The following is a 13848-nucleotide window of genomic DNA, read 5'->3' on the forward strand; positions in this document are numbered from 1 at the left end:
TGAGCCTCATCTCTGTGAGCCTATCAACTACTTGTCTTTAAGTTGCAGGCTGTACATGTTGAGTGGAAATGGGACCACACACCTCAGATTGATTCATGCACACACAAGGGGGATCGATTACAGCTATATTGATAGATCACCTTTCACACATCCATCTGGAAAACCTCTCATAGACAGGGTTTGGGAAAGGGCAGAGCCTTTAAAAAAAAACCTCGTAGTGTGACTGGATGAACGTTCTGTCTGTCACATCTTTTCAGGCCAATCAAAAAAACAAAACAAGTGACATAGCCGCCAGCGAGCTGTGCTGCTACCGAAGGACTAAACTCCATAGGGAACTGTATAACACCACAAACCATGGCGACTGTAGACATTTCAGTAGACGACTTTTGTGGTTTTTGAAAAGAAAACAACTCACTGCTGTTGTTTTTTCTTTTAACAAAGAAATGTCGTCAAGTTCTGATAAAACTGGCGCTTTAGCAGCATCCACGCTAATGTCTTCCGCCATAATTGCACCGGACTCTTCTCTAGGGCTCTCTAGGGCTGCAACAATTAGCCGCCATAATCATTTATTTCGACTATAAAAATTAGTCGACATGGAAATTTAAGTGTCAACGCATCGTATTATTGTTTTTGATATTGGTAAAATCAAATACCGGCCGGTAAAAACTCATCTGTACTTGCAGTTCACTACTCAAAGAAAAGAGCCAGTCTCACACCAGAACATGTTGACATGCTCATGTTCCTGCACTGCAATTTAAAGACATTCTAATCTATTGTTCAGTCACTTGGGCTGGAAGTTTGATTTGTTTACATTAAGCTTTATTTGTACTTTTGGACTTTGGATGGGCAGTTTGCTTTATTTACTTTATGGACATACCAGTCACTTTAAAGAAAGCCAACCTTTAGTTATTTGTAACCTTCAAGGCAGGTGAACTGCTACACTTTAAATTGCTACTATTTGCGTGAAATGGGGATCCAAAATAGTATGCCAAACAACGAATGATTAATCAACTAATTGGAAAATTTATTGATAGATCAGTTGACATAAAAAATAGTGAATAGTTGCAGCCCTGCTTGCTTGCATCACGACTCCGCCGCGCCCGAAACTACTGCCCCTCAACGCTGATTGGTCCTGTCACTTTCAAACCGGGCCCAAACGTTTCAGACGGGAGCTTTCCAAGATGGATTCGCCAGTGAGAAACACAAAAACGGGCGCATCCATCTGCAGGACGTATCTGTTTGGTAAGTGTTTAATTACTCTGTTGCTAAATGGCTAATGGCTAAAAGGCCTTGTGGGGGCAGTCTGTTCTGCTTTGCCGGCAGCACAGACGAACCACGAACCAGTCAGGAGATCCTATTGTGATGACCTCATCAGTTCGCTCCATCGAAATCTCATCTTAGTACAATATAGGCGAGATTTTCAACGAACCGTTTTCATCAGTTCACACGCTAATTCCAAGATTACTGCCACAAAGGTTTATCTTGCGGTTCGAAAATTTGCATACGTGATGTATGGACACCTAACATTGTGACTTTATATTTATGTTTTAAAAATTGGAAAAGTATAATACCCCCTCTTTAAGTTCATAAATGATTTGAGCGAGAAACAAATCACAAAAACACTGATCTGATGTATAAAAGAAAGCTTGAAGTAAAACAACTTTGTGAAAGGTTTCAATGAGTGCAGCAGAGTATTAACCCAGGCATGTAAAAAACACATTTATGTATTATTCTTACTGTTGAATTAGTACGGGGCTGCAATCACCCACACAATCATTTGTTTGTTTTCTGCTCTCATCTATTAGACAGACAGACAGACAGACAAACAGACAGTGATTGATTGATTGATTGATTGATTGATTGATTGATTGTCATTGCATTGTAAAAACAGAAAATTACCCCCAGTCTCCTCTGTATCAGCAAACAGAGTCATCCAAGCGATGGTTAGAGATCCACAGCCTCACGTCATCCATCCTGCTTGCAAGGGAGCAGACACCTAGGAGAAAGATGCTCAGTACGACAGGTTTATGTGGGGCAGCTCTTAGCCTAGCCTGCAGCCTAGCTTGTTTGCCCCGCTTCCACCTTGCCGTCTCTGCCTCCTCCCCACTGGCTGTAGGCGTGCTGCTCCTTTCAGTCTCGGAGCGCCCTGTTCTCTGGATAATCTCCATCAGGGAGATGTAAACTCCGTGACACGCTGTCAGTTTTGGTGTACGTGTAGGGCTTTGTTTTGCTGCTAGTGATGGAGTTCTGGGCCGCTGCGTTTGTACGCGCCGCCCCATGCTACCTCAGTAGGTAGCATTCAGTACTGGCAGTTGTTGTTAGCTTTAAAGCTAGCCAGGAGTTGTAGTTGAGACTGAGGTCTTCTTTTTTTACTTTTTTTGGGTTTTTCTAGATGGAAATTTCCTGTTCATCCATCCATCTCTGTTGTTTTCATCGGTTTCTAACCTTGCAAAGCAGATGGATACGCCCGTTTCCTTGTTTCTCACTGGCCAATCCATCTGCAAAGCTCCCGTCTGAACTGTTTGGACCTGGCTAGAAAGTGACAGGACCAATCAGCGTCGAGGGGCAGTAGTTTCGGGCGTGGCTACGTCACGTGTTTTGTTGTTTTGATTGGCCCATAAAGATGTGACTGACAGAGTGTTCATCCAATCACACTCTGAGTTTTTTTTCTAAGCCTCTGCCCTTTCCCAAATGCTTAGTATTGAAGGTTCTCCAGATGGATGTCTGAAACAAATCCTTCTGGTGTGTCAGGTTAATAGGTTTCAGCATATGTTGTCAACTTAATTGGTCTATAAAGTATGATGATATATATAAGAGAAGTTACTTTAAGTCACATTTTGTCTTGAAGCCAGTCCAGATAACAAATATGTTCAGTTAACAATGAAAAATCACACAAAAATGTGCCATTTTTACAATGGAACATCTCAAGACAATACATTTTCACATTAAGTGGGACAAGAATAATCGTCAGTTTGCTTCAGTCTCAGAATGAAGAAGTTGTACTAACTTTTATTGATGGTGTTCTCCTCTTAGATGTTCCTGGCATATTCAGCGGAGACCAGATTGCCTTGCTGGACCCTCATCAGACCCTGTTTGGAGTACATGAGTCTGGACAATGTTGGAACTTGAAGACAGACCTTAAGGAGATCACAGAACTGGCTGACCAGTTTGCTCCCTTCATTGGGATTCTGGGAAGCTCTGAGAAAACCATTAAAGACGGCAGCTTTCCAGGAACCTTGTTTCGCTTCCCCCTCCGAATGAAACCCTCTCAGCTGAGCGGGAACATTTACAACAAAGAAAAGGTCCTGGAGCTCTTTGAGTCATTCAAAGCAGATGCAGACACAGTGCTCCTCTTTCTGAAGAGCATACAGAAGATTTCCTTGCACGTGAGGGAATGTGATGGTACAGAGCGCATGTTGTTTCAGGTCACATCAGCAGAGAACAGAAATGACAAATTAGAAAGGCCAAATGCTCTAAAGACCCTGAGTCAGGCTGTAGACAGCTATAACAATGGCGTCCCCACCTCTAAAATCACGAGCATCACTTACATGGTTACGACCGAGACACAAGAAGAAGCGGCCAAAGAGAGTCAGAGGATGACCTGGCTGGTATGTAACGGTGTTGGGGGCCGAGGGCTGTGTGCAGAATTAGACTCTCTGGCAGATGAACTGAAGTTCATGCCTACTATTGGCATAGCCCTCCCTCTTTCTCTGGCTGATAAAGAAGACAAAGGGGCCACATCTGGTTTCTCAGGAAGAGCATTTTGCTTCCTCCCTCTTCCTCCTGGAGAGGAGAGCGAGACAGGGCTTCCAGTTCATGTCAGTGGCTTCTTTGGCCTCACAGACAACCGTCGAAGTATCAAGTGGCGAGAAGTGGACCAGTGGAGGGACCCAGCCGCCCTGTGGAATGAGATGCTGATAAGAACTGTTGCTCCTAGGGTTTATTTCACGCTCATAACTGACACTGTCAGAAGAGTGCAGTCAGACCGAGGCCAAAACTTTTCACTTCCCCCTGCAGGTACCTACAGGGCCTGGCCAGACCCAAAGCTGGTCAAGTCCCGTTGGAAACCCATCCTCGAGCCACTTTATGAAGACCTGCTGAAGGAGAAGGTGATTTTTTCTCTGAGTATGAGTTGGGTACAGGTAGAGCAGGTTGTGTTCTCAGAGCTGGACTCAGACAAGGACTTTTCAGAGACTGTAATCCACTACCTCCAAAGCTCTGGAATGCAGGTGGCAAAAGTACCTGCTGTCGTGGACTCTGTGTTGACTGCTTACATAACTGAGTCTTCTACCGTGAAGAAAGTGACGGCGTCTTTGCTGCGGCAGGTTATGAGAAAGCACAAACACAAAGGTCCCTCAAAGGAGAAGCTGCTGTTGCTCGAGTTTGCACTCAGTGATGCTAACTACAGCGATCTCATTGGTCTAGAGCTGCTGCCTCTGCAGGATGGGACATTTACAACCTTTTCATCCTCTGTCACTGAAAAGGATGCCGTTTACATCGCATCTGAAGAATACCCCAGGTAGAGATAGAAGAGTTCATTCTCATTACACTGAGAGGCTGACGGTCTGTATTTCAACTGAGATGCATTTCTTGTCCGTATAACTCTAAGTTGCCTGTTTTCTCTTGCTCTTGACTGCAGGTCCCTGTATCCTGGTCTGGAGGGTCGGTTCTTATCTGAAAACATCAAATCTTCAGTCATGGGCAGTTTAAAGAAAGCAGCAAAATCCAGAGGTGATGTAAAACCCTATTTTGGTTCAAATCATGTAATAAAACACATGACATGCACTGAAAATGAGACGTTTCTTTTTTTAACCTGGTATTTTTTTATTTTTTAAACTTTCAACACACATGCTAGCTTTTCTTTGGCCTGCTGGTTTCAGATTATGATCATGTTAATGTCTGTGTCATTGGTACCAAGGTTATTATAGTTTTGGATTTTTCTTTAGTTTTTTCATTTTTACTTTCTGGGTTCCATTTCAGTTTAGTTTTCATGAGTTTTTACTGCTGGTTTGTTAGTTTAGGTTTTTTTTGTTTTGTTTTTTGATTGGTTTTAGTTTAGTTTTTATTAGTTCTAGTCTTAGTTTTTTCAGGTACATGTCAGGGCTGAGTTAACCTATTTTATCAGGCTACTCTTCATTTATTTTTTAATTTTTTTATCTAAAAACAAAGTTTGAATACAACTCCAGATATAAACTACCACTCTGTGAAGTCTTGACCAATCAAATCAGCCCATTTTACTCCCCATGCTTTGGTGTAGGTACCAGTATGGTAGTGTTAAAGACTAAAACTAAGGATATTTTGTCTCCATTTTTGTTTGAATTTTGGTTAGTTTTGTAAGAACACTATACAAACTATAACAATCTTGATTGGCATCACCTTAAAGAGTCATGACAAAGTAAAACAGTGAGTCAGATTGCCAGGGAAAAATGTTTAGAGGCTAGAAAACTGTTTGATATAATATTCAAGTAAATTCTGATATTTGGCACCGACAATGCAATCATTCAATCATCATTTCAAGACTTTTAGTTTCAGTCTTGATGGTTACGGCTTACAGCTCACAAAAATAAAAAAAAAACCCACTGTCTGAAATATTATCATAAAACATCAGTCAAAAAATAATAATAATAAACAGACATGTCAACCCTCTGGAAAATTTTGTTCATTTCTCCACTCAGTACTTGGCCTGAGCTCCTTTCACACTTATTCCTGCATCTCTACTGGTGTCATGGAGCTGATCAGTCTGTGGTCCTGCTGGGGTGTTATGAAGCCCAGGTTGCTCTGATAGCAGCCTTCAGCTCGTCTGGATTGTTGAGTCTGGGGTCTCTCATCTCCCTCTTGACATTTCCCCAGAGATTCTCCACGGCGGGGTGTCAAACTCAATCACAGAGGGGGCCGGATTCTGACTTAAGGTCTAACCTGAGGGCCTAACAGGGTCCACTTTTAACCAAACTGTCAACCTCATTTTCACCAGTAATAAATTATGGGTAAAAAATTAGCACTGATGATAAATGATTGTGCAAAAGTGCAAAAGGTCAAAACATGACATAAATTAGATGTTAGAATAATACTTGTTAAAGATAAATATATATAAAAGATAGTCACAATCATGTTTTAAAGGCAAAAATATGACTTAGAATCTAAATTGTGCACCTAAAAGGTCAAAATATAAGGAAAAGGGTCAAAACAATAAATTAGGAATGTCTAAATATGAGATAAAATGTCTAAATTGTAAATTGAAAATGTCTAAATATGATATAAAATGTCTACATTGTAAATTGAAAATATCTAAATATGAGATAAAATGTCTAAATTGTAAATTGAAAATATCTAAATATGAGATAAAATGTCTAAATTGTAAATCGAAAATGTCTAAATATAAGATAAAATGTCTAAATTATAAATTAAAAATGTCTTAATATGAGATAAAATGTCTGAATTGTAAATCGAAATGTCTAAATATGAGATAAAATGTCTAAATTATAAATTGAAAATGTCTAAATATGAGATAAAATGTCTAAATTATAAATTGACAATGTCTAGATATGAGATAAAATGTTGAAATAATAAATTGACAGTGTCTAGATATGAGATTAAATGTCTAACAAAATAAATTGAAAATGTCTAAATATGAGATAAAATGTCTGAATTGTAAATTGAAAATGCCTTAATATGAGATAATATGTCTAAATTATAAATTGAAATGTCTAAATATGAGATAAAATGTCTGATAATAATTTGAAAATGTCTAAATATGAGATGAAATGTCTAAATTATAAATTAAAAATGTCTTAATATGAGATAAAATGTCTGAATTGTAAATAGAAAATGTCTAAATATGAGATAAAATGTCTAAATTGTAAATAGAAAATGTCTAAATATGAGATAAAATGTCTGATAATAAATTGAAAATGTCTATATATGAGATAAAACATCTGATAATAAATTGAAAATGTCTATATATGAGATGAAATGTCTAAATTATAAATTGATACTGTCTAAATATGAGATCAAATGTCTAAATTGTAAATAGAAAATGTCTAAATATGAGATAAAATGTCTAAATTGTAAATTGAAAATGTCTAAATATGAGATAAAATGTCTAAGTTGTAAATAGAAAATGTCTAAATATGAGATAAAATGTCTAAATTGTAAATAGAAAATGTCTAAATATGAGATAAAATGTCTGATAATAAATTGAAAATGTCTATATATGAGATAAAACATCTGATAATAAATTGAAAATGTCTATATATGAGATGAAATGTCTAAATTATAAATTGATACTGTCTAAATATGAGATAAAATGTCTAAATTGTAAATAGAAAATGTCTAAATATGAGATAAAATGTCTAAATTGTAAATTGAAAATGTCTAAATATGAGATAAAATGTCTAAATTGTAAATTGAAAATGTCTAAATATGAGATAAAATGTCTAAATTATAATTTGAAACTGTCTAAATATGAGATAAAATGTCTAAATTGTAAATAGAAAATGTCTAAATATGAGATAAAATGTCTAAATTGTAAATAGAAACTGTCTAAATATGAGATAAAATGTCTAAATTGTAAATAGAAAATGTCTAAACATGAGATAAAATGTCTAAATTGTAAATTGAAAATATCTAAATATGAGATAAAATGTCTAAATTGTAAATCGAAAATGTCTAAATATGAGATAAAATGTCTAAATTGTAAATTGAAAATATCTAAATATGAGATAAATGTCTAAATTGTAAATCGAAAATGTCTAAATATGAGATAAAATGTCTAAATTGTAAATTGAAAATATCTAAATATGAGATAAAATGTCTAAATTGTAAATTGAAAATGTCTAAATATGAGATAAAATGTCTAAATAATAAATAAAAAAGGTCTAAATATGAGAAAATGTCTGAATTGTAAATTGAAAATGTCTAAATATGAGATAAAATGTCTAAATAATAAATAAAAAAGGTCTAAATATGAGAAAATGTCTGAATTGTAAATTGAAAATGTCTATATATGAGATAAAACATCTGATAAGAAATTGAAAATGTCTAAATATGAGATAAAATGTCTAAATTGTAAATAGAAAATGTCTAAATATGAGATAAAATGTCTAAATTGTAAATTGAAAATGTCTAAATATAAGATAAAATGTCTAAATTATAAATTAAAAATGTCTTAATATGAGATAAAATGTCTGAATTGTAAATCAAAATGTCTAAATATGAGATAAAATGTCTAAATTATAAATTGAAAATGTCTAAATATGAGATAAAATGTCTAAATTATAAATTGACAATGTCTAGATATGAGATAAAATGTTGAAATAATAAATTGACAGTGTCTATATATGAGATAATGTCAAAATAATACATGTAAAATGTCTAAATATGAAATAAAAGCTTAAATAATCAATTGAGGTCATAATTATGCAATGCAAAATTGAAAATATTAAATGAAAACACAAATTAATTTCTTTTCCCACGTCTTTTTAGCTAATTATTTTTACTCTTAATTTTTTATTTTTATGACTTAAGGATATTTCATATCATCAAAGTTAAGTCTACATTTTTATACAGGAGGAAATCTGCAGACCTCATATTTTATAGCCAGTTATAATAACAATATGATATGATTTTGCGGGCCAACTCATCTCTGATTTATTCTGACCTATTATGATTTAAAAACTCGGTGCAGTTGTGAAACAACGCCCACTGTTATTTTAACAAGTCTTCACTTACTAAAAGTTTTATTCTACTTTTTAACAGTTAGACTGTTCAGAATTAGACCTGCAGTCTAAAAGCGCTTTGAGTGGTCGGAGGCTTAGAAAAGAGCTATACAAGCTCAAGTCCTTTTACCATTTACATTAATATTTAAAGATCTATCAGGAGCTTTGGTAGTATCACTCATTAGCCTGTATGTTTGTCCACCTATATGTTTTTTTTCCTGTTTTTTAAATAAAATTATAAAGGGGTCAGATTCGTTCTCACACTCTCTATTTATGCCATTCTAATTACAGTGCAGACATATCTGTGGGGGTGTTCAGGTAGGAGTCTCAGTGTGTCATTGTTTTTTAGTTTGTTTAAATTAACCCGTACTAATGCATTGTTTTTAAATGACTACCACAGAACTTTGACACCTGTACTAAACAAGTACTAAGATAGTCTGCAGATTTCTGAGCTTAGTTCATGACTGCCGTCAGGTGCTTGCCCCTTTTTAAAGAATATTTCCCTGACTCGTAGAGTTGACTGTTGTGTCGAAATTCAACAAACTTGAGTGGCTATAAAACAGAATTGTTTGTGCATGCATATTTGCATGTGTTGCTTTAGACAGATGTAGGGAGCTAATGTTGCAAGCTGGTAGTAAATATGCTTTAAAGGATCCAAAAACAGTTAAATAAATCCATATATAGATGTGTGCACAGATCCCCGTTTTATTCCAGGGCCCAGACTCTGGTCCATTTCCAGCCCTTATTTTCAGACTCCTGTCTCAACAGGACTTCAGCTCTGATGACTCAGACTCAAACTTGAGCATGCAGTGCTGTGAAAAAGTATTTTCCCCCTTCCTGATTTTGTGTTTTTTTGCATATTTGTCCCACTTAAATCTTTCAGATTGTCAAATTAATTTTAATATTAAACAAAGAAAACCTGAGTAAATACAAAAGTCCATCCATCCATCCCTCCATCCATCCATCCATCCATACATCCATACATCCATACATCCATCTATACATCCATCCATCCCTCCATCCATACATCCATACATCCATCCATCTAACCCTCCCTCCATCCATACATCCATACATCCCTCCATCCATCCCTTCCTCCCTCCCTCCATCCATCCCTCAATCCATACATCCATCCATCCATACATCCATCCATCCATACATACATACATACATTCCTCCATCCATCCATCCATCCATCCATACATCCATCCATCCATTCCTCCATCCATCCATCCATCCATCAATCACTCCATCATTCATCCATCCATCCATCCATCCATCCATTCCTTCATCCATCCATCCATCCATCCATCTCTCCATCAATCCCTCCATCATCCATCATTCATCCATCCATCCATGCATACATCCATCCATTCCTCCATTTATCCATCCATCCATCCATCCCTCCATATACCCATCCATCCATCCATCCCTCCCTCCATCCATCCAGCCATCATTCCATCCATCCAACTATCCCTCCATCCATCCATCCATTCCTCAATCCATCCTTCCATACATCCATACATCTATCCATCATCCATCCATCCCTTCCTCCCTCCATCCATCCATCCATACATCCATCCATCCCTACTTCCATCCCTTCCTCCCTCCATCCATCCCTCCATCCATCCATCCCTCCATACATCCATACATCCATTCATCCCTCCATCCAACTCTTCATCCAATCATCTATCCATCCATCCATCCCTCATCCATCCCTCCCTCCATCCATCCATCCATCCCTCCTTCCATCCTTCCATCCCTCCATCCATCCATCCTTCCATCCCTCCATCCATCCATCCATCCATCCCTTCCTCCCTCCTTCCATCCCTCCATCCATCCATCCCTTCCTCCTTCCCTCAAACCATCCATCTATCATCCATCATCCATCCATCCATCCATCCATTCCTCCATCCCTCCCTCCATCCATCCATCCATCACTCCATCATCCATCATCCATCCATCCATCCATACATCCATCCATTCCTCCATCCATCCATCCATCCATCCCTCCATCAATCCCTCCATCATCCATCATTCATCCATCCATCCATCCATGCATACATCCATCCATTCCTCCATTCATCCGTCCATCCATCCCTCCATATACCCATCCATCCAACCATCCCTCCATCCATCCATTCGTCCATCCATCCATCCCTCCATATACCCATCCATCCATCCATCCCTCCCTCCATCCATCCAGCCATCATTCCATCCATCCAACTATCCCTCATCCATCCATCCATTTATTCCTCCATCCATCCTTCCATACATCCATACATCTATCCACCATACATCCCTTCCCCCTCTATCCATCCATCCATACATCCATCCATCCCTACTTCCATCCATTCCTCCCTCCATCCATCCATCCATCCCTCCATACATCCATACATCCATTCATCCCTCCATCCAACCCTTCATCCATTCATCCATCCATCCATCCATCCCTCATCAATCTCTCCCTCCATCCATCCATCCATCCCTCCTTCCATCCTTCCATCCCTCCATCCATCATCCATCCATCCCTCCATCCATCCATCCATCCCTCCCTCCTTCCATCCCTCCATCCATCCATCCATCCCTTCCTCCTTCCCTCCATCCATCCATCTATCCATCCATCTTCCATCAATCCATCCCTCCATACATCCATCCATCCCTCCATCCAACATCCATCCATCCATCCATCCATCTATCCATCTATCCATCTATCTATCTATCCACCCATTCATCCCTCCATCCATCCCTTCCTCCCTCCATCCATCCATCCATCCATTCCTCCATTCATCCCTCCATCCATCCATCCATCCCTTCCTCCCTCCATCCATCCATCCATCCATTCATCCATCCATCCATCCATCCTCTTCAGCTTATCTGGGGTCGGGTTACAGTGGCAGCAGGCAAAGTAAGACAGCCCAGACGTCACCCTCCCCACCAGCCACATTTTCAAGTTTCTTCTGAGGGATTTAGAGGCACTCCTAGGTCAGACTCCAGTGAGTTCTGGGTCTGAACCCAAGAGACCTGCATAGGAAGACACTCCTTTCTAATTGAAGGAGCAGCGGCTCTACTATGAGATCCTTCCGTATGTCTGTATGCTACTCCCCTGCTGGCCTCTATCGCCTACCCGCTCCCCCGGCGGTTCCTTTGACATGGTGTGGAGCAGGAGCTGGTTGTGTCTCCCTCAGCCGAGGCCATGTATGTAGTAAACGGTGGGAAGTGCTCCTCCACCTGTATGTCCACACAGGGCTCTGGAATAGGCAGAGTAGTCGCCGAGTTTTGTGTTCATAGCCCAGCAGATAGAACCTCAGCAGTAAATGTGTCCTGAGGTTTTGAAGTCTCTTTAAAAACAGCATTTAGCTCTGTTATCTGACAGAGCTTGGTGTGTAATTCTGTCAGCTCCTCACATGAATTTATATCTCTGAGCTTTTTAACCATCAGCCATGCTGGAGGCTTCCATTTTAGGAAATAATCTAAATGGGAAAAGGTAGGAGGCTGCCTCTGCTGTGCTGTGTTAAAGCCAATTTATGTGCAGGTTAGACTTTAGTCAGAATTAAATCAATGACGTGAACTACGTAAATATAATGGTACAAAACGTCGGATTGCTCCTTCCGGTTGGGGAGTTAGTCTTTGCCCCAAGGGAAGGAGTTAAGGTATCTTGGGATCTTGTTCACGAGTGAGGGTAAAAGGGAGCGTGAGATTGACGGGCAGATTGGTGCAGCATCAGTGGTACTGCAGGCCTTGTGCCGGACCGTTGTAGTGAAGAGGGAGCTGAGCCGAGGGGCAAAGCTCTCAATTTACCAGTTGGTCTACCTCCCAACCCTCACCTATGGTTGTGAACTCTGGGTAATGACTGAAAGAATGAGATTTTGGATCCAAGGGGCCGAAATGAGTCGTCTTGTTTTTCTCCGGTGTGGCTGGGCTTAGAAATCCGGAGGGAGCTAGGAGTAGAGCCGCTGCTTCTTGGCGTTGAAAGGAGCCAGTTGAGGTGGTTTGGGCATCTGATCAGGACCTCCTGGTTGCCTCTCCGTGGAGGTATTCTGGGCATGTCCGTCTGGAAGGAGACCTTAGGGAAGACCAGGAATGTGCTGGAGGGATTCAAATCCTGTCCTGTCTGGCAATGCCTCAGGATCCCCCAGAAGAAGTTGGAAAGTGTTGCTGGGGAACGGGATGTCTGGGTTGACACCCATAGCCTGCTTATCTCATGACCCGGCCCGGATAAGCGGAAGAAGATAAATGGACGTAAATATAGTTGTTAAAAGTTGTTAAAATGATAAAACATTAAAAAAAAACTAGGAATCAAATAAAGCCATAAAAGGCAGAAGCAGCCTTCTCTTTCTCATTCTTCTGTTTTCTCATAATATTGTCTTGTCTTAAGACACTGTCCCAGCTCATCTTTTCAAATATGGCCACCATCATTAATAAAGTCAAATCAGTTTCCTCAAGATAAGTTTTATTGCTAGGGCAGCCATAAATTTTTTTATTGTTGTTTTGTTGTTCGTCCTGTTCTCCTCGTACTAGCCCTTTCCAACCCTAGCGCGGCTTTGGCAGAGAGTCTGGTCTGCTCGATATTCCCTCCCTGTCGAAAGGAAGGTTTTTGTCACTGTAACGGGGCTAAATACTGCTAGTGCTGTGCTCATGGAGATTAACACAGGTCATTATTATAATAGGCCACAACAGACAGTACAGTCTAGACCTGCCCTCCTTGTAAAGTGTGTTAAAATAACTTTGGTTATGAATAGACATTATATAAACAAAGACTGATTGATTGATAAATCATGAGCTCCTGTGGTCAGTTATACTCAAAGCATTTCACTTCTCCCTGGAGAGTTTGCTCAGACTCCTAATCTACCCCTTAATGAAGAGGGGGTCCATATATTTTTGTTCCACATTCATTTCTTAGGAACTGTATGTTCATCTAACAGTCATTGGCTACTCTGTCAGAATAAGTCTTGATAAACCCATCAGCAATGATTTATTGGTAGTTTGTCATTCATTCAGAGGTAAATATGCTGGTTGTAATCCATGGCTTACAGTTGCAAGAAAAAGTATGTGAACCCTTTGAGATTTCTTGGATTTCTGCATAAATTGGTCATCAAATGTGTTCTGATCTTCATCAAAGTCACAACGATAG

The 13848-nt window shown here is 39.2% G+C and overlaps 1 protein-coding gene across 4 annotated transcripts in view; it reads left to right on the forward strand.

The window, feature by feature from the left end:
• The window catches only part of sacs (sacsin molecular chaperone), a 75307-nt gene that overhangs the window by 38014 nt on the left and 23445 nt on the right, over positions 1–13848 (forward strand). For 2 of the 4 annotated variants that reach the window (XM_041801174.1, XM_041801193.1), the window contains 3 exons: positions 3034–4519; positions 4640–4731; positions 9006–9032. In XM_041801174.1, the coding sequence (XP_041657108.1) occupies positions 3034–4519; positions 4640–4731; positions 9006–9032 (1605 nt within the window). Of the gene's footprint in view, positions 1–3033; positions 4520–4639; positions 4732–5675; positions 5828–9005; positions 9033–13848 lie in introns of those variants that run through there. The other 2 variants (XM_041801202.1, XM_041801183.1) reach the window with 2 other exon arrangements.

This window comes from Cheilinus undulatus, linkage group 2, assembly GCF_018320785.1.
Source record: "Cheilinus undulatus linkage group 2, ASM1832078v1, whole genome shotgun sequence".
NCBI lineage: Eukaryota > Metazoa > Chordata > Actinopteri > Labriformes > Labridae > Cheilinus > Cheilinus undulatus.